Genomic DNA, 20686 nt, shown 5'->3' with positions numbered 1-20686 from the left:
TTAACCTGCCTCTCTGATAGCTTGCCCGGCTGCAGGATAATATTCTTGCAGCTAACAGCCTACTGACTGTGTGACATTTTCACCAAATCAGACCTCGCGACTGACTTGAATGCTAAATGAACTCTACGGCCGTGGACAACATTTTTATCTCCGTGTGTCTTCTGCTCTCTAACCTAAGGGCCGTGAGGATCTTAAGTCCCATCCACATCCTGCCTGACCCTATCGACCCCTTCCGACGGTCGCCTTGGCAACGGAAAGATGAGCCGGGAGGGTGGGAGGAGGGACAACGCCAATGACGAACATGTGAGGCCATCAATCAGGGCGCTGATATCCAGGTATGGCTAATCCTCCAGTGTATACAGAGACACTAAGTAAGTTGAAGTGGGTTAGTGTATATATCAATATGCCAAGGACACGGCTCCGTCTCCCAGCTGAGCTGATGTGCTGCTGAGAAGACCGACAAGTGGTGGAGGTGGAGAGAATATTTTACAGCTTTGAGTTAAGTTAGAAAAATATCCTGTGGCAATGAGCGTGTACTCTGCTGCTGCAGAGATGTGCAGCATGTCTGATGTACTGAGCTTAAAGAAAACGGTGACCTCTTGTGCATAATATATTTATATATCTCATTTATTAAGAAACTGAGGGTGAAAATACATTTACTGGAGGCACGTGCACACATACATTAGTATGTATAAGTTAGAAGAGGTACTGCAGTTTCACATCTACATGTTATGACTCCAATGCTGCCACGTTAAATGATCATTTAAAGGTTATATATACACATTCACTGCCACTAGATGTCGTACTACTGCACCGGCATCGCAGATCAAAACAAACCCTGATTTTCCACGCTGTGCATAAGCAACAATCAGCTTGGTAAAGAAGCTATCTTTGATCTGCCAAGTCACCTGAATCCATGTAACCTAATTTAATAGTAGTAGTTAATAGTAGCTAGCTAAAAAAATCAACCGATATAGCGCAAGATAGCTAACTCGCTTGAGGGCCCTTGTGGACTGGATGAATTGAGGGTTTGGACAGCCTTCCTAGACTTCCCACAAAGTCTGCAAGTCTGCAATAGTGGTGAAGTTTGGATTTTTAGATGCAGCCTTAGTATCTTCAAAAAATGTGGAGGGTACCACAACAAAGAACAGAGAAGCTCGGATGATAACACACACGTTCAATCTCTGTTTAGGACGCAATTACTCCACTATGACTTTACATAGCAAACAACTGCTATATTAATGTACAAAATCTCATATGTAGAACCTTTGATGATAGCAAGTCTTTTGCAAGTCCTTTTAGATACATGCTCCATCCTCTCCGACATATTGGATATCTACTGTGTGCACCCTGTTTTGTAATATTTTGAACTGTGTTACTAAATGACAAATTCTCTCAGGCTTCCTGCTTATAAAAGAGTTTTGTTCACAGGCTTAAAAAAGGAGCTGAATTATTGATGACTGGGGCAGAGCTAAATGAGAAAACAGAGCAGAGCTCAGTCGTAGCAGCTTAACTGATGACTGGAGGAAGTAAAGGTTACGGTCATCTAGTCCAATCTTAACACAGTCTACGAAAAATGAATCGGACTAATTGCACCACATTATAATTCTTATCTTAAAGCCTGTGATTCATTTAGTTCATGGTTCAGTTTCTCTTGATTTACACAGTATTATGAAATGAAGTGAAATGTATATTCTTCATTATCACATCAATCAGACCATTTAAATTAAGCACATAATTATCAGTAATATTGCAGAACCTGTTCAGTGTACGTTTTTAATTGCTTTGGCGTGTGAAATCAAGGGAGCTCTGTTTAATATTGAGTATTTATTTGATCAAAAACTATGAAGGTCAGACTAGCCATGCCTCCCTCAGTGACCCTGAATGTGAGTAAGTCGGGGACTCACAAAAGAAATGTTATAAAAAGGATGGTTACAGCCAAAGTCACAGAAATGTTCTGACATTATCAAGGTTATTTCTGAGACTTTGTAATTCTCCTTCCAGAGCCACAGAAGTGCTTATACAACTGTTTTCACACAGTTGCACTCCTCGTGCGAGTACACTGAACTCCATGTGCAAGATCAGAAGAGTGCCCCTGTAACATAAGGAAAAAAACAGGATCTGAGAAGGAAACCCTCCGAGGAACGCCTGATGAACCTCTTACAAAGACTTGTCACTTTCTTGTGGTTAGAACAGGAAGATAAAATACATCCAAGTCCTTCTGAGGAAAGCTTAAAAGATCAAATTATTATTTTAATTTATGCGGAGCAAAAAAGACACTAGGAGCCTGTACATTCATCAACACATCTTAAATGTGTTGGTATGTATACATCTTACTCTCTCTGTTACAAATGCTTTCTCCTTCTATCTCATGTCTGAAATACTGAGGGAGAATATGAGAATGGTTTATTCTTTCTTTTCTGCAGCCATGGAGTTACAGTCATCGGGCACAAAGGGTAGTTAGGTGCCTGCTGTGGGTCTATATTGATGTTGCTAATTTGCCGTGATTGAAGGTTTTTGATTTCTATACTGCAATGAGCTAAGACAGAGATGTGGGCACCATGTTTTTAATGAGATTACATGCAGGTATCTTATTACAGAGACTACTTTCTTTGTATAAGTGTATCAATAAATGTCCTTTATTTTGAATAAACCCCACCAAACTGCTGTTGATGGGAAAATAACATTTAAAATAGTCTGTATTGCAAGTTAAAAGGTTTTTAAACAAGCAGAGTGACAGCAAAGCTTCCAGCTGTGACACATTTAGAAACCCTGTGTTTCATCACTTCAGACTGAATACACAGTAGACAGCCTGACCCAGTTCTGCTCCTTCTTTAATGCCATTGCAGTGTGAAGGAGTTGACCCTCCGTCTCCGCGTGGGAGGACAGGAGACTTTATCAACACATGAAGTAGGACACAGTCAGGAAGTTAAAAAAAAAAAAAAACACTCAGAAAAAAAGAAAAAGAAAAGATCTTGTCTCGATCTTATCTTGATTCAATAAATGCTCATTTGGTGAATCCTTATCAGTGTGTGCGACTGCGTTATCAGATCGAGGGATGGAACTCACCAAACACTCGAGGAGCCTGGCTGGACGAGATATGATGATGAAGAGCTTTTTGACCAGCTCGATTACGAAGGTGAGCTCCGAACTCTCCGAGCGCTCATAAGCCTGACGGTAAAGGAGAGACAGAAGGGGTCAGTTATAGATGTGCAGAGTTTGAACTGAGGCATCCCTTTACGTTCCTCTCCGCCTCCACAACTCACGTCATTTAGCAGCTTCTCCAGGTTCTCCTGCAGTTCACAGAAGTACACGCTGGTAATGAGGCCCTCTCGTGATTTGGTCAGGCAGTCCCTGGCCAGCTCAGCTACCTGGTGGTGGATGAAGCTGAGGACCCCATCGGCCAGAGGCAGCACGCTCTCTGGACAGTAGTTGTGGATGAACTCTGCCAGCCTCTCCTCCATCTGAGCTGTGGCCTGATTGAATACAAGACGGTCAGTTAGTGTCACGTCACGTGGAGTTAATGTAGTGTCAGAGACTTCATGTCAAATATCAGTCATTTCATCACATTTCTCCCCATGATTGTAACAACCTGGCACCATGACTACCTCTGTGGCTGTGTGTCATGTGGCTCCAGAGCTGTTTATTGATATCAATTAACCTTTGTGTAATAATGTTATAACTTAAGGCCCTGACACACCAAACTGACACCATAAACTAGCTGCATCGAAGGCCAACTGTTGCGTCACCTCACGTCTCCTGTGTCTCAGACAAAGAGCTCCACTTTAACACGCCGCAAAGATGACAGCCGGCTGCCATGAAGCTTGTAGCTTCTGCGCCTGCATGAAAGAAAATACCTTTCTGCCGATATACAAACCGTTGTTAAGATTTAAGCAGCGGCCAAGACGCAGAGAAGCAAAATTAAAGAGAAACCGCACTGCAATTAGCCCAGAAGCTTTCGACAAGGGATGTCCGATGCCGAATAGAGCCACTGAGGCTCACTGACACAATGCCTGATGGCTGACCGTCAGCCTGGTGTGTCAGAGCCTTTAGGACAGCTGGTGTCATACACTGAACAGATTGCACAGCCCACTGAGGCATTGTGATTTGTGATTTTAGGCAATATAAATAACATTGACTTGACTTGATTTGATTTGAGCATAGGACAAAGCCTTCAAAGGTCATTTTAACCTAAAATTACTGCCTTTTTTGGCCACTAGGGGACAGAATTTAGCACAGCATTGACATATCATCGTATGTTGATAATGCTAACTTATTAGTGCTTATTTACATATCGTGCAGTTCAATTATCATTTATTAAGATTCGTATAGCTCTGCTTTTGGTCACCACCAACCTCTCCAGAGAGAAATATCTATCCCTTTAGATGCTAAATGCTCCATCCGCTTGCTTGTCCCATTGTGTCTGTCTAGTGTTGGGTGTGAATCCAGACAGTGTGCAGTGGCATTTTCACTAAAAAAGCTGCAGACAGAAACAGCTGCATGAGAGCAGTGAGAGTAAACCAAAATAGTAAATTGTCAGGCTGGTTTCAGCTTAACAATGAGCTGAACTGCTTCTGTAAAGCTTTGGGGATCTGTAGGCTCGTATGATTATTCTCTGTGGGCTCATCATTTAACACTGTCACATTGTTGTCATTTTGCTCACTGCTATTATAAAAATAGTGGGTATAGCTGCTTTAAATGTCACGCAGCACAAAGAATATTTAATGTGAAAAAGCAAGCAGCATTCAAGTAGTCTTTTGGGAAGAATACGAGGCAGCCTAAATGAAATGTTTTTAAACACGTGCAACATTATCAGAATTTAGGCTCCTATTAAAAACCTATTTCAGGTATGCAGCCGCAAATGATTCTCTTTATAATGACGATGACGAAATGTTGAGCCTTCATTCACAATCCTGGCCAGCGTGCAACAGTATGTTGGGACCTCGCCTGTGCAGCTTCACCAGGTATTACTGCGAATGAGCAGGATGATGGTAATGGTGTATGTGTGTGTGTGTGTGTGTGTGTGTGTGTGTGTGTGTGTGCACTTCCCTGTTAATGGAAACATTTGACTCTCACAGACACTGAGTCATGCATCCACGCTGAGTATATAAGTCAAGATAAATGATCTAATTGATTTTGTGCTGAAGATCAAAGAAGGTCAGGTCTACCATCTCAGACATGGCCGACCTCCAGGAGTTTTCACACACTGCAGAGTCAACAGCTTACCAAGAACAGTGAAATGAAATCTTAGTCGGAGCCCTCTGACTGAAAGCTGCCTTTATGTTGGAGGTCAGAGGAGCAGAGTAAGCCTCTTTCAAAGTAACAAGGGAGATAGCAGCTTAGTACAACAGAAGTGTGTATGAGGTAAACACTTTATCAGGATGTATACGGGACTACTTAATGGATGCCGGCTTGTCCTAACAGCCTGTAGTTTGACCTTTAGGGTGAGGTCATAGGAAGTTTTTGCAACATACATCTTCTGTGCCTGTGATCCCAAGCTTGATGTGTAACATCCAGTACTTAAAGGTCCCATGTAGTAGAAAGTCAATTTGATTAGAAAGCAGGTCTAGGTGCTTTATACTGTTAATACTGTGAAAGTATCAAAACACTCAATCCGTGGAGGACTGTTCAACTATTCGACTGCGCCCTCAGCCACACCCCTAGCACAATCTTGGTTGCTAAACCACAGGCAGAGGTGAGGGGATGGGCAGTTCCTGCTCAGGCCTGTGAGAGCTGACCAATCAGAGCAGCAGAAGCCTCAAAGAGATAGGCAGACAGAGGGTGAATTGAGGTGAAGTAGACACCTATCACTGATGCCCAATCTTACTAAGACTGAGCGGTTCCTTGTTGAAGGAAAAGATTTTTGTGAATGATCGGTTGTTGTTCTCAGACCATATGGTGATTGTAGCTTCTTTCTGCAGGTTTATCCTTCAGGGCATCAGTGAGACGTATACAGTATTTATCCCAGGATGCTATCCTAGTGTTGCTCCAGGCATCAGACATCTCCAGGGTAGACAACAGCAATGTTTTGCTAGCTTATATGATTTTGCATATGGTGATATCCAAAACACAACAGCCTTTCCGATCCCCACCTTGCCTTAATACCCCACTGCTGCCCTCACCACCTCACAGTCCAGTTTCAACTTCCTGATGTTAGTCTACAACCTAACGTACAACATTTTCACTTTGGCAAGAACTGTCAGATCTACTGTTCCGCTGGAGCGCTCCTCTCACAAACATCCTTACAAGCATGTGGCTACACTGCTCTCTGTTCTCAGTAACACTGGATCCCAGCGGGGATCAGGACTGCAGAAACCTGCATATCTTCCAACAAACCCAGGACCTATTTACCTCCATATTCATCCTCCATGGATCAAACTCGCCAGTGTGGCTGCCACTGGAAGAAGAACTTCTAGAAAATTATTTTTAGGTTGTTAACTAGTTGTTTGGGACACAGGCATCAAAAGAAGCATCTGAATCCTTGATCTACCAAATGGTTTTAATGTAATTCAGTGCAGTTTAAGAGAAGGCAGCTAACTGCATGCATATTGTTTGTATGCGTGCTTTACACTTGTGTATTTGTGTGTATGAGGCTGACCTTGGGGAAGCGCTCCTTGTAGACATGGTTCATCATCACTATTTCATTGTCATAGCAGGAAGGCGAGCGCCCCGGGCTGAAGGGAGACAAACACAGAGAGCAGGAGTGTGATACACAGCACCGACCGAGAAAAACAAAGAAGGCAGGAGTGAGGGGAGGCAGCCTGAGAGACAGAGAGATGTCTTTTTCACTTGAATGAAGGAATAATTCACTGCTTCCTCCCCACATGTCCTGTCTGTACATTATGCTAATCAATCGATCAGGAATTCAGTACACTCAGTTTAGTTCCTCTAATGGATCCGGTGTCCTCATGCACCTCGTACCGCACTCATCATAATCATCAGACATCGTACTCACATGTAGACTTTTTAACACATGCTGGGATAAAAGGCAAAGCAAACTCAACATGTGGCAGAGAAGAAGGCCTGAAACGTAATCCTCCCATCCCACTGCGGCTCACACAGTGCTGAATTAGACATTCACCAAAGAAAAGCATGTTACGAAAGGATGTCTTGTGGGCAAACATATTATAGCTTCAGAGAAAGGTGTGATATGAATAGTGATAATGAGGCATGTCAAGGAGCACAATGCAGCCGCTCTATATACTGAAGCTACCAGATAGGCGATTATCTAGGGCAGCGACTGCTGAGAAGCTTAATATGAAAACTGAATACTGATTAGCAGTGACGTGTTGTGTATAGTTGGGGCATGCTGCATCCAGTGGGGGGGCGATAATAGGTGGGGTTAGAGGGAGCGCACGCCAGAGATGTGTGCTAATAGAGAAACTGCTGGAGGCTGGACCGACACTGATATCATTCAAGTGGTGGTGAGCAACTAAGTACAGTGCGGAAATTTTGAGATACTTCACTTCACTTGATTAGATATTATATTAGATATTAAATTATATTGTACTTGTTATTTTACTACATCTGTGTGTAATGACATAAAACATACAATCAGCTCATGAACTATGATGCTACAAATTTATCTTCCCAGTAGCATGCACTGCTGTTCGGATTTAGTAGTTTCCGTCATTGAATTCATGGCATATTCTTAAATTGTTCATTAATATGTCTTTTGTGCCTCTATTAGTCAGGAAATCCTGAAATTGGGTAATTTACTGGCTGCATTAGAGTGAAGCCACATTCTCTTTCACAAAAACCTAATTTCAGTAACAGCGTAATCGTACCGCACTGGTATGCAATTTTCCAAAAATTAGTGACTTGGCTCGTTTGGCGACACAGACAGTAGCAGTGCTAGTAGGATCAATTCATTGTTGGTTTATATCACCACTCATTCTTCTTTAAGCAGCAGTTAAAATTGGCTGCCCATTGATCTAAAAGAAAATGGTAATTACACATCAGTAATGATACAATTCAATAATTGGTACTTTTACTTGAAATGGAGTATTTTGTAATGTGGTATTGATAATTTTACCTACCACGACTTTTCTTTTTATTAATATAAAATAACTATTACAGAATATCTAATAACTGTGATTGCAAATCCAGACAAGTTAGTGACACAGCACACACCTGAAAAACAAGACAATTGTGTGTGTTGATTTACCCAGAGAGGAAACATGTTTTTATTTTCAATCAGCCTCATTTATATGCTTCTGCAAAAATGTTGTCATCAATGAAAAAACGAGTGAACAGTCTTTCATCTCATTGAAAGGCAGAAAGTGAAGCATTAACAGCCCTGATGCGTGAACAGAAGGTGAATTATACAAGATAAGCAACAAAAAGGCTTGTGCTCTAAATAAAAGATTGAGAGCCCTCTGCATCTCTTCGTGACACAATGAAGTTGTTCCCGCACGCTAATTAAAGCTTCCCTTTCATAATCTTAAAGGGCTCCTTTCAGAAAAGCTTGACATGTTACATTTTGGTTTCTTTTTGTTTATTTTTCTTCACTAGATGAAATTAATCTTTGAGCATAGGTTTTAAGTAATCAAAAAAAGGGTTCAATGTCACTCAGCCAGAAAACAACCCGGTGTTGAGCAATGAATCATGAATGTTTTGTATCTAGAGAAAAGTGTCACAACATTATTTTCAGCTGTGCATGAATGTAAGTGGGGCAACTTCCTGCTATGAGGAGAAAACCATCACTTGAGTTTTTATATGAAGTCTGCTCTCAGGGACTAATTACATGTAGAAAACCAAAATCAAGTGGATGCCTCGAGGGGGAGGAGGGGGGGGTCTTCATTTGCTAACGCTGTCTTTTGCCCGTGACCTGCTGCCCTCTCACCTGAGGCTTCGAGAGCGAGGCCGGACGTGTGGCGAGCGTCGGCCCCCGTCATCGTCCGTGATGCTCTCTGTGCTGCCAAAGTGCTTGGACAGGAAGTGCAGCTCATCCATGGTTGGCTGGAAGGGCAGCTGGTGCAGACGCTCCTGGGATGAGCTGGATGACTGCAGAGAGAGACAGGAGGCAAAAAGAGGCAAGGTTAAAATGTGAACCGCCCTTTGTAAGATGTTCTTTTTCTTTAAAAGCCTCTGTTGCAGCTGCAACATCAATAGCTTAAAAATAGATATCCAGTGATGGAGAAACCAAAAACAACAAATGGCAAAAACACCTTAACTGAAGTGGTGACAGTAAGAAAAGAGAAGAGAAGAGGGAAAAGAGGAGAAAAGAGAAGAGAGCACAAGGTGTACTATGATGTGAGTGGGTGGAAAGAACTGAAACAAAGAAGCGACTAACTTAAAAGAACAAGGAAGGAAAGGGAGAGAGGCTGAGAAACAAGAAAAATATCCAGAAGGAGTGAGTGTAGGAGGGCAGAGCAGAATAATGCAGACTGAAAACCGGAGCAAAAAGACTGCAGGGAATGAAAAAGTCACTCCACGTAAAAGTTGACTGCTGCTTTAAGTGTCTGCTGCCTCGGGGGGGTTAATGGCAGCGCTATTTGGTTTTAAACAAAAGACTTTTCTTCAGCGCAGGAGGGAAAAACCAGCCTGGATCAATGGGAGGTTTAATGAACACATCTCCCGACGGGACGCCACAGTTGGCTTTGGCCACACAACGATTTCTGCTATAAAAATCCATTAGAAACTCCATTCAGGTCTTAGCCACTTGCAAGCTGCAGAAAAGGGCTGAAATGATGATGTCAACAGAATCAATTAAGAAGTTCCCCAAAGACACAGAGAGCTCGGAGACTGAGGCTGGATGCGATGGTCGACACAGGAAAACTGTCGAACTCTTTCTCTCTCAATTCACTTAACTGCATTCAGATTTCCTTCTGTTGAGTCTTAGTCCCTCCAACTGAAGACGCGACGAGAGGTGCGAGGAAAGGTTGCATCAAGAGAGAAATCAAGAAAATACGTTTTTTGGCATGTCCTTTCCTCTCAAGCGTCAGTTTTCTGATGATGGGAGCACAGCTGGGTCTCCTTTCAGTCAGCTTTAACAGCTCTGGAGTCTCTTCTGATGTCTTGGAGTTTGTATGTGCACATTTACTGCATGTGCTGTCCAAATAATACAGCAATACAGTTACCACTTCCAGCATTGTTAGTTTTTTCCTCCCACACAGAAATAACAGAACATGAAATTAGTCTCTGCGAGTTCACCCTTTAAAAAAACGTTTGTAGCATCCGCAAGTGCATCGAAGGTTTATTCTTTCCTTAAAATGTACGGATCCTCACTGCCCCGACACTGAATGTACATGAGCCACTTCTACAACACTCTCTTTATTAAAGCTAATTTCTTTATTAGCATCTGTATTTCTGTTTGTAAATTCATAATATAAATAGTACTACAGATGTTTTTCTTCTTGTTTCTAGAGTCGACTGATTTCACGTTTATCTGCTCCAAGCGTACATTTTCTCTGTGCTTATTGAAAAATCTGATTTTAAGAGGCGGGCCTACGAGCTCGATTTGTGACATCACAAACAGTTTGGAAGCTCCAATATTCAGCATACACAGGTGTGATGTGGAAACTAGAAGCCTCCGGTGCACATACAGTGAGACTTCACTTTACAGTGCAGTAGGAAACATCTTGTGCCGAGCAGATAACTTGTAAAACAAAAAGCATATTTATATATTCTGGAATTTTTAATGAGGTAGAAGGAGTGGCTGCCATTTTAGGGCTTTTAATGTGGTAATTACACTTTAAATCTGCAGAAACCATGTCAAACACACATCAAAGAATGTATATGTTAAGATGTGTAGAGGGGATCTTTAATAATCAAGCTTTTGATGGGCCGTTAGACTTTCCTCGTTAGACGTCTCTTTGATGATGGTTTGAGCTTTAGGCCACTCTATGTTGGCTGATCCGCCTTGGTTATGGGTGGGATGTTGGGGGAACGGGGGAGTTGGTTGTTATAATAGACTGCATTATGTACACCATTTTTTATGACTGATTTGAGTATTTTAAAATAAAAACTGCGAGTCATAACATTTTTTAAAAAAAAATCAAGCTTTTGAAACGAGGACAATGTTTGGTCCTAATTTCTTTGGCAAATTGGAGATATGAGATGAATCAGCGTTCTTAGCAATTGGAAATGAAATGTTCAGACAGTGAGGAGAATTTCTTCACCTGTAAGGTTCGATCTTTCTCCGTCTTCTATCCTGTCTCACCTCCACTTTCAACTGTTTACATTTCCGACTATTTCTGCAGCTTTTCTGCATAAATTTATTTAATATCTACTGCTTCGTATAGGAAACACCTTCACACATGCACACACACAGCTCTTCCTTTCATCTGCTCTGTTCAGTATGCAAGGGTCCTGCTGTAACTAATCAAGCGAGTAATGACCCATGTATGGGGTGGAGTGGGGGAGGGGGAGTGATGGAGGTGGAGAGGAGTATGGAGAGACTGAGAAACCATCTTCAACCTCATCTACAGTAAAAAGAGATCAATCAGCCGCCTGCGGAGTAGGTCTCTCTATACGTGCTGCTGTGAGGAGATGCATGAGGGGCAGTCAATGAAAGAAATGATGTGTGAAAGAGCTGCAAGGATACAGTGGAAGTGATTGTGTTCAAGATGGCACAGAAATGTACAGCGGGTGGATTATGAGCCAACACCTAGCCTCCACCTGAGCGTTGCACACATTAGGGTCCATTTCTCAAATGGACTATTTACCAAATGGGCCTTGGCAGAGTTCATTTAGATGAAAAGTACTCTCAGCCTTCAAACATCTTTCGCTCAGACGAAACTGAACTGAATTGTTGTTGTCTCTCTGTTTGCAAGTTTCACTTCCGCCTACACTCGATCCTATTTGTCTCTGCTGCCCCTCTTTATCATCCATCTCTGCTTCTCCGGGAGTAGAGTGACAAAGAGAGACATAGTGCAGCTGTGAGGGAGAAATTCAGATTGGTTACATTTCATTTCCATTATCGTCGTTCCGCGTTTTGCAGAAAAGCCAAGTCATCAGCTGCGGATAAACCAGGTCGATCATATCTTAGCAACTGATTAGTTATTTTTAGTTCTGCTTTACATGTGATGCATGTTTTTCAGCACTGAAATCATCAGCTGAGACTCGCAGCAGCAAGTACAAAGTCAAAGAACACAGGGGTCTCTGTGTGTGTGTGTGTGTGTGTGTGTGTGTGTGTCTGTGTGTGTGTGTGTGTGTGTGTGTGTGTGCATGGTATTTAGCGGCAAGTTTGGCGTGTAATCATTTCAGAGCAAGTATAACTTCAGAACTTGAATTTACAAGCAGAATAGCATTTGCCGATTTCATACATGAAAATAGATGCAAATAAATTCTGTGAGTCAGATCCATATTCATGCCACGAATACAAAACACACCATCAATTTAGCGTTGGATGAAAAGTCCAAAATACAGTTTTGTATGTCGATTTCATGACTTGTGCAGCAAATTTATCAAGAGAAGAAAAAGCAATTCCCAAACTTTGGTGTCAACAAATTTTCTCCGGTTTGTCTGATAAAAGTGAATATAAAAGAAAGTGCAGTTTTTGATCCTTGTCACACGATGAAGAGGGGAGACGTGAAGGAATTTCTCTACTTCGCCACAGATTTCAGGGGACTTTTCAGGAGACTGCTGCTGCACTGTGGTGTCCTGTTTGATAGCCACAAGTTTTGTGTTACAAGGACACACTTAGTCAGCTCTATCCCACATTTGAGGAGGCACAAGGTGCAGTAGCTGCCGCAGTTGCAATACTGTACATAACAGAAGACAGAAAGTTCAGGCCACTATGGTATGCACCACTGTGGTAATGTTGGTAGAAGAAAACACATAACTATTTGGATGCAGGCATTGATTTGACAAAAGAATGACTCACTTTCTTTCACATACGCGTAGGCTCAGAACAATTTAGAGGGATTTTCCTGATATATAGACTCATACAAAAGTAATCCCACTCAATCACTACTTATGACCCACTAGAAGTGTGTGGCAGTGTCTGCATCTGCAGAGACCCTGCTCTCTGCCTGTATTTTCCTTTTTGCTGTGTTTGGGACGTTTTTTGGGCGTCAACCTCTGGGCTGTGGGTGTGTGGACCTCATCAACAGGGTTGTGAAGTCAGAATGCTATAAAGACGTAGCGACCATTTGACTTTGCTGTCTCCATCTCTCTCCTCTGCTCTCAGGCTGCCGCTCTGTGTGTCTGTTTGCCCGAGGGTGGGACTCAGCTACGCATTCATACGCAGAGCAGAGAGGCAAACAGCGAACAGGATGAATTGAGTCTTGTTGAATTGGGGAGAAGGGGACAATTTTGAATGACAAATCCTGCATAGTAAACCTCCAACAGCCAACTCACAGCTTGACTTAACCTATAGCAGTCTCATGTGGACATGATGACTCACATAGCATATAGACTATAAATACATTTAAATGTGTCAAACCATTTATGACTAGAGACATACACATCTGTAATTGCAGAATTGGTACAGGCGTCAACTTAATTGGGTTTGTCCGCTATCAGTTAATTTGTTTGTTTATTAAGATCCCCCATTAGTTTCTGTATTCACACAGTAGCTACTCTTCCTGGGGTCTCCATTATTTTCATTAACAATACTTCATTAACATTAATTCAGTCACAGTGGGCCGCCAACTCAACTTTTATTCACACAGCAATCACTTGCCTCCACAGATTTTCACTTGTGTAAAATGAAACAGTGGTGTCGGTTTAGAGCTCAGCGTAGGATTGTTCGGGAAATCAGATGGTTGAGGTTTTAGGATCGGTGTCAGGAGACAAAATGGCATCCATAGTGCTTACTGTCTTATGTCCTCAAGGAAACCAGCTCCAAAATGCTGATAAATAAATGTAAAACTAAAGATTTTTTTCTTCAACATACCGTTGAACTTGGAGTATTTGTGCCATATCCTGATGAAGGCAGAGAAGCCAGGGACCATCTACGACCATCAGCCCTGAGGAGAAAAATAAAAAGTGGAAAACGGAGAACATATGTTACATAAACTGTTATCTCCATCGCTTTCAACAGCCAGAACTTCAATATCAGTTTCTATTTTAGTCTATTCAAAAACAACACAATTGGTGGTGACAGTGAAACAATTCCACCACCTTCTCTCGCTTTCAATCTTTCCAATTATACTTTTGCTCCTTTTATTCCTCTCTTCCCTCAGGCCTTTTGCAGCCCGGGTCTGACACTTCCTCTGAGTGACTGATGAGGGACGCACGTTTGGGCAACATACTGGCACCTCGCCTCATTCATCTCGGCCTCCTGTCACGCTCCTGTCACCGAGACGCTCGGCGGGAGCAGGGTGGGACAAAGACAGGGCAGTGGCATGCAGCTTCAGTCTGCATGTTTGTGTGTGTGATAGTGGGTGCCTTCCCCAAGGAGTTACATTATGTGCGAGTGTGCGAGTGTGTCAGTAAAAATAACATCAACAATTTCCCTCAACTACTTCGCACTGCTCTTGTAACGGTGTATGTGTGACTTCTTGTGTGAATAAAGGAGGGATGCCAACCTGCGAGAAGAAGCAAAGGAGAAGTGGGCGGGTCCGCTTGGCGAGAAGTTGCGCGGGCTGTCCAACGGACTGCTTCCTGTTTACACACATATGGACAGAACACAGCTGAAAACATACGCTGTGGGATAGTGCTCCTAAACTCATTTTAGGTTCAGGTAGCTCCACAAGTCACTGTCATTTCATTTGGTACACCTCACTTTTGATGAAACATTGCCTGCCGACATCAAGAATATGAGATCAAATTTTGTACATTCAGTCATTAAAGGAGACACTGAAAACACTGTTACAATAAAGACTAAAACTCTGACACCTACATTAATATCCTTGATCCTGTAGTGCAGTTTTAATTTATTAAAGATTAAGTTAACACCATCTGAAAATCTTGTTCTTGCTGACCTCTAGTGCAGTAATTCCTTTTAATTCCACTGTACCAGTATTTTTTTTTAATGGCACCCCAGGTTCGGTTGTGTTAAGACTTGGCTGAGGACTGGGATGAGTCAGTATTTGTGCGGGCTGTGTTTACAGTGGCAAATCTTTCCTGTGCTTGCTGCCTGCCGCTCAGTATCCTGTCTCATTGCAGTGCACCTCGAAAACATGTCGTAAAGCGTACTGCGTTACTATGACAACTGGCAACTTTGAGCTCACGTCATCAGCTGCAGCATATTGAACAGCTTCTAATGCAGGGATGCTGATGTTTTTTGCTTGTTTTCATCAGCTTTTATATTTGAGAAACTTAAAGGTGCAATTTTAGTTTAAAGTATTTAAAAACGTCATACAATTAACAACAGAATTTGAAGAAATAACAGTTTTGAGGTTATGTCAAAGACGTCTGTGGCCACCCCAAGTCCGAAAACCTTCGCCTCTTAGTGGTTTAAAGCTCTTGTGCTTGTGTTGTATACCGTACAATGTGCTTGTGCGTAGTAATACGCAAAAGCTGTTTGGGTCGGACTTCCAGCAGCTGTATGACGGCAATGTAAAGCCCCTAAAAATGTTTCAGAACATAGCGTACACTAAAACAGATATAAATATTTTAAGTGGACCTTCTTTTAGGTGGCTAAAATAGGTCTGCCTGCCGGTACCATTTACAGCAGTACAATGCTCTGCTTCCCTGCTGGTGCTACACACTGCTTCTCCATACAGGGGGTGAGCTGACAGTCAGCTACTGACAGGTGATATACTGACTAGGGATAAGTATCTCGTACAACCCAACATCAAAAGGCTTGAACTATCCCTTTAAGTATCTCAGGGAGGAAATCCGTGCATTAGTGGTTTAAATTCTCACCTTGCTGCAGTGATATCATGAGGTACTGACACACAGTACAGTGGAAACTTGATAGACTTAATAATAGATTTTCAGTAAGTGTGAAGTTGATCTTTAGTTGATCTCTTTCTTTCATTTATTTATTTATTTATTTTACAAATACTCAACAAAAAGCCCTGGATTTTATGTCAAGAGGAAGCCCACACTACTTTCACCCGTACGTTATCATCAAACTGGCGAACTTAAAATGAATAAAACTTTAAGACATTACCTGGTGTGTGAACAAACAAACCAGACAACCAGATTATTTTACTGTGCACTAGCCGTGAGCTAATGTTAGTGAGCAACGGCGCACATCAAACTGAGCAGCACCTCTGCCCCCCTCGCTCCACCCGGACCTCCCAAAACAACACACAGCAAATGTCTTTTGTTTTGTCTTGATAGAGAGCCCCCTAGTGGCAAGAGTAAACACAGCTAAATTGTCAAGTAAAAATAAAAATAAAATAAAATAACCATATATGCTGTTGTTATCATGTGTAACATCATGTCTATAACTTTTATACACTGACCTATGTGTCCAGGCAGTGGGGAGTGCGGCCGTGGCAGGGTGGGAGATGTACTTGTCAGGATGAGGCTTTTCCGGTTACTGGTCCTGCAACTAGAACACACAGGAGAACAAAGAGCACATCAATGTTTGTCGTGATTATATTTGAGGCTCCATCGATACCAGACGGATGATCGCCGGCACACATACCACAGAGTGACCCCAGGTTAATGAATATACTGTCTTTGTTTGGCCTTGAGTCTGCGTGTTGTCACCATGAGTAAATGTATAGCCTACAGGACAGTGTGTGAGTTGTATCTTGGGTAAAGTATGTTTTCTGTGCGTTTGTGTGTGTGTGTGTGTATGTGTGTGTGCGTGTGTGTGTGTGTGCAGCCCATCATGCAAGACTTTATTGACATCCGCCCACCCACAGGGGAGAGCGACAAAGCAACAAAGATTTTTAATTTCCTCCAGGTCTGGGCCCCACGATGGCTGCTGCCATGAAATATAATGGCAGGAGTGGATATAGGTGTGGACCATAATGAAGAACTGGAATTATTGAACCATAAAGGCTTCACTCGCTGCTCCTGCTGCCACCACAGGAAGCGTCTTTGAATTTCACAAAGGAGCAGACACACACACACACACACACACACACACACACACACACACACACACACGCACACTGACAAGGGTTTTCGTCTTACATAACAGCTCGTAAAGTGGGAAGTGGATTTTTCAGGTGTTATCTTCATGTGTGGTTGTGTTTGCTCGTAGGCCTTCTCGTGCTCGTCTCAGTGCTTCACTGGAGAGCCTGTCAGACCAGATTTTGCGGAGCCACATCTGACAAACAGAGCAAGTTTGCTCCATGTTGCATCAGCCAGCTCACTGCTCTACATCTGCACAGGAAGTGCAGTTAATCATAGATGCACACATCCAAAAAAAAAAAAAAACCCATTGGTATCTGATGTATCTCCTTCGATCTATAATCTATAACCTCGTCTCGCAGTCCTCCCACATCTTCCCTATCTCTCCCTCGTCTTCAGCAGTTGTTTCGAGCACTCTGAGACATCAAACCCCTGGCAGGATTTTATCGGTGGCAGCGCGCCTCTGCGGGCGCCAGCTGAGGGAGGACTTGTACTCAACCTTGCAGAACAGAGGAGGATCATATTGAAATATTTAAGGGAAATGCATTAGCTTTGGACAGAGGACTGGAAGTGGCTTTACGCCGTCTTTCGCTACAGCACTCAGAAGATGAGAACAGAGGAGAAGGGGGAAGGGTGAAGGGAGGGAGGGAAAAAAGAACAAGACAAAAAAGACTGGGGGAGCACACAGTATATCCCTCTGGTTTCCTTCACGTGTCATCTTTTCTTCACCCGGTTATGCTCTCGAACCTGCCTGCAATCGTCTTCCCTTTCAATCGCTTCTTAACCTGCAGTCTCTCAAATCCACTTTCTCACTGCTGCTCTTCCTCAATCAAAGGCTGAATCACTTGAGCATAGGCTCGCCGAGCTTCACTCCAGAACACATTCTTAGCTTTTGATTCATGATTCATCACATCTACAGCAGCCTGACTCTACTGGCAAATCGTCAAATGGCAGTGATTCATATTTAGGTATTTCATATTTCAGGGAAATGGACTTAATCTCACCTGCCTCATTCCTGTGACTTTTACATTTTTAGTCACAAAAAAATCTCTTCACCATCTTTTGATAACACATCACTCATTTCTCCTTCATTTCTTCTCCGCTTTCTCCTTCTTCAAAAATTAACCCTCCTACTGATGAATAATTGAAAATGTGGAAAGTCCAAAAAACTGACTCTTCCCCTCTATAGCTCCCTTTTTAGGGTTATAGAGTCGACTAAACTATTAAAGACAGCAACAGAATGAAAACCCACCAGGGCAAAGCAATCTAATCTTCCCATAAAGCCAGAAGTCTGTTGCAGCCACAGTGATTTATAACATTGTTATCTTAAATGAATGCTGCAAAAGGGCATCTTGCCCAAAGCATTTGTACTGTAAAAAAAAAGGTTAAATAGGAGTGCTGCTCTTTACTCTATACTCAAGCAGCCAGACGCATATTTATCACCAGTAAAGGTCACATTAGAGTCCTGCTACTTCCTGCAAAAGCTATGAGATGCACATATGAAGCAGCAGGGGGGAGAGGAGGGCCGAGACATCCATCTGTGGGTGCTCTAACATCCACTTATGCTATATCTGCTGTATTCCAGTGTATGCTGTTATTTGTCTCAACCTGACTTTTTGACTTTGTCTGCAGTCAGTTATTTACTCAAGTTCAAAAAGTGACTTTGTGTAAAACTACAAACTTACATTTTAGACACTGGTTTTACAACACTGACAGGAGAGAGAATTATACAGTCGATGCATCACAGAGCCTTGTGTCTACACTGCAAACTGGTCTATTGGAGTCGGTTTTGTTGGATAGACTGATCAACAGATGGGCGACAAATTAAACGTAAAACCAACAAAGTCTCTAATTAAACCAGCATGAATTGATTTTATTTTTTTTTTTTTTTGGTCATTTGGTGGAAGCGCCAAAAACTGTCAACACCTTATCTTCTTATCAAGTTGATACGGCGAATGTGTTAGTTGAAGTTGCCTAACTAAACAACCAGCAACATTCAGATTCTCTTGGAGACATGTTTGTCCCCCCTGATGAACAGAAGTCCAATAATCACTCTCCTTTAAAGCAACATTATGTAGAAATTGACATTTTGTGTGATGTGGCGCCCCACACAGTGTCACCACTGAGTGCCACACCACTGCCATAAATACAAATCCCAGGTTTGTAACTATTTGTCAGACATAATGTAGGTGATAACTACAAATAAAACTCATTACGTCATACCAATGTTATGTGTTGAAAACTTGTATGTTGAAGTAAACGTGTACGTAACACTGTGATCCTACCCTCTCACTGAAGTTACAGCAGTAAAATATAAGCAAAATAGACAGGAAGGGATTTGTGAGTTGTGAGCTTATCACAAGTGCAGAGTCCCGGCAACTATGTTATATACTGTATGTAATGAAAACTTCTGGGCAGGCAGAGACATCTATATTACAATATGGCAACATTATGCATATATAAACTGCTTCTAGCCTAATAACTGACTATGCTTTTTACAATTTCTCCATATTTCTTGTTTCACCATACTTCCTTCTTTATCTCATGATAAAAGGCAGGGCCAAATATTTAAGGAGGTGTTCATATTAACCTGTCTTGTCCTGCCTTGTTTCCCGTCTCGCCCTGAGAATCCCGGCTACATAATTAGCCGTCACAGTGCTGGCAGTCGGTGAAGGTTACAGGACAGGAGCTATAGGAGGCTGTAAGGAATTATGACTAACATGCTGTAGATTCACTCGACTGGGAAAGCAAAGACGATAAGAGAGGTGGGAATGTGCTGGTAGTGATGTGTGTGTGTGTGTGTGACTTTAAATCATCCTGTCACGGTTATGGTCATGCTGCCGGGGCTCATCCTGCCTCAATCTGGTTAAGAACAGTGTGTGTGAGTGGAGACAGAAATGGTTAGTATGCTGCACGTTGCCATCTTTGCATCATAAATCTAAAACTGTCTCTAGTTTTGTGGTCAAATGCAAACAAGCTCAGTTTACAGCCAAACAATCCTGCACTATATCATCCTCCACCTCCTCTGTTTTCAGGCAGATGGTGATATTTGGATTCACTCGGTCAGTCCGCTTGTGCATAAATGAATTTTGAACAGAGCGCTGAAGCTTTACTGAAAACGAGACACTTTCCTTTTAAATATTCAAACTCATTCAGATCCAATTAGGTCAATCAAGAAACAAATTCTCTCCATCCATAATGAACTGACCGAAAACAAGAGAGATGAAGAGGAGAGAGGAGAGGAATGTACGTTACCATAGCAACAGATTTAGAGTCAAACATCTCTGACTGTTTTCACCAGAGCGCAAAGTGAGAAACAGACAACTTGTGTTAAACAAATAAAACTGAGAAAGTGAGCGTCAGGCTGATCTCAGGCCAAAAAACATGACCTCACCCTGCAGTGAACCACGACACCGTGTGAGTCAGTGTCTGTTGATGCGGCCGAGCCAAACGGTGTTTGTGTGTTTTTATGTGAACGCCAGTCGTATAATCCATCATAATCCATTGTGTAATCCATCATGCAGGCTCAATCTGTGTGTGACAGAGGAGTAGTGGTGAGGCGCGTGCAGCTGTCAGTCACACAGAGTATGATTCATTGGGGTCAATGGTGCATTTGTTGCTATTGTGTGGGCCTCTGTTGACGGACACCAGAGCTGATGAGAAAGCTGCGAGCGAGAAACTTTTATTATGTGAGAGAAACAAAGTGTGTACGTGTGATAGTGTCAGCCGAGTGTGGCTGAGTCTGTCAAAAGGTGCA

At 42.4% G+C, this 20686-nt stretch overlaps 1 protein-coding gene across 3 annotated transcripts in view; it reads right to left on the bottom strand.

Moving 5' to 3' along the window:
• Window positions 1-20686, bottom strand: part of mast1a (microtubule associated serine/threonine kinase 1a) — a 74768-nt gene that overhangs the window by 21244 nt on the left and 32838 nt on the right. For all 3 annotated transcript variants that reach the window (XM_084381566.1, XM_084381567.1, XM_084381568.1), the window contains 7 exons: window positions 16308-16396; window positions 14478-14553; window positions 13844-13916; window positions 8846-9006; window positions 6599-6674; window positions 3267-3476; window positions 3070-3171 (listed from right to left, as the gene is read on the bottom strand). In XM_084381566.1, coding sequence (XP_084237692.1) covers window positions 3070-3171; window positions 3267-3476; window positions 6599-6674; window positions 8846-9006; window positions 13844-13916; window positions 14478-14553; window positions 16308-16396 — 787 coding nt within the window. The remainder of the gene's footprint in view (window positions 1-3069; window positions 3172-3266; window positions 3477-6598; window positions 6675-8845; window positions 9007-13843; window positions 13917-14477; window positions 14554-16307; window positions 16397-20686) is intronic.

This window comes from Pagrus pagrus (assembly GCF_965226575.1).
Source record: "Pagrus pagrus genome assembly, chromosome: 2".
NCBI lineage: Eukaryota > Metazoa > Chordata > Actinopteri > Spariformes > Sparidae > Pagrus > Pagrus pagrus.
The sequence above is the reverse complement of the archived record's forward strand: the minus strand, read 5'-3'. Positions and strand labels throughout refer to the sequence as shown.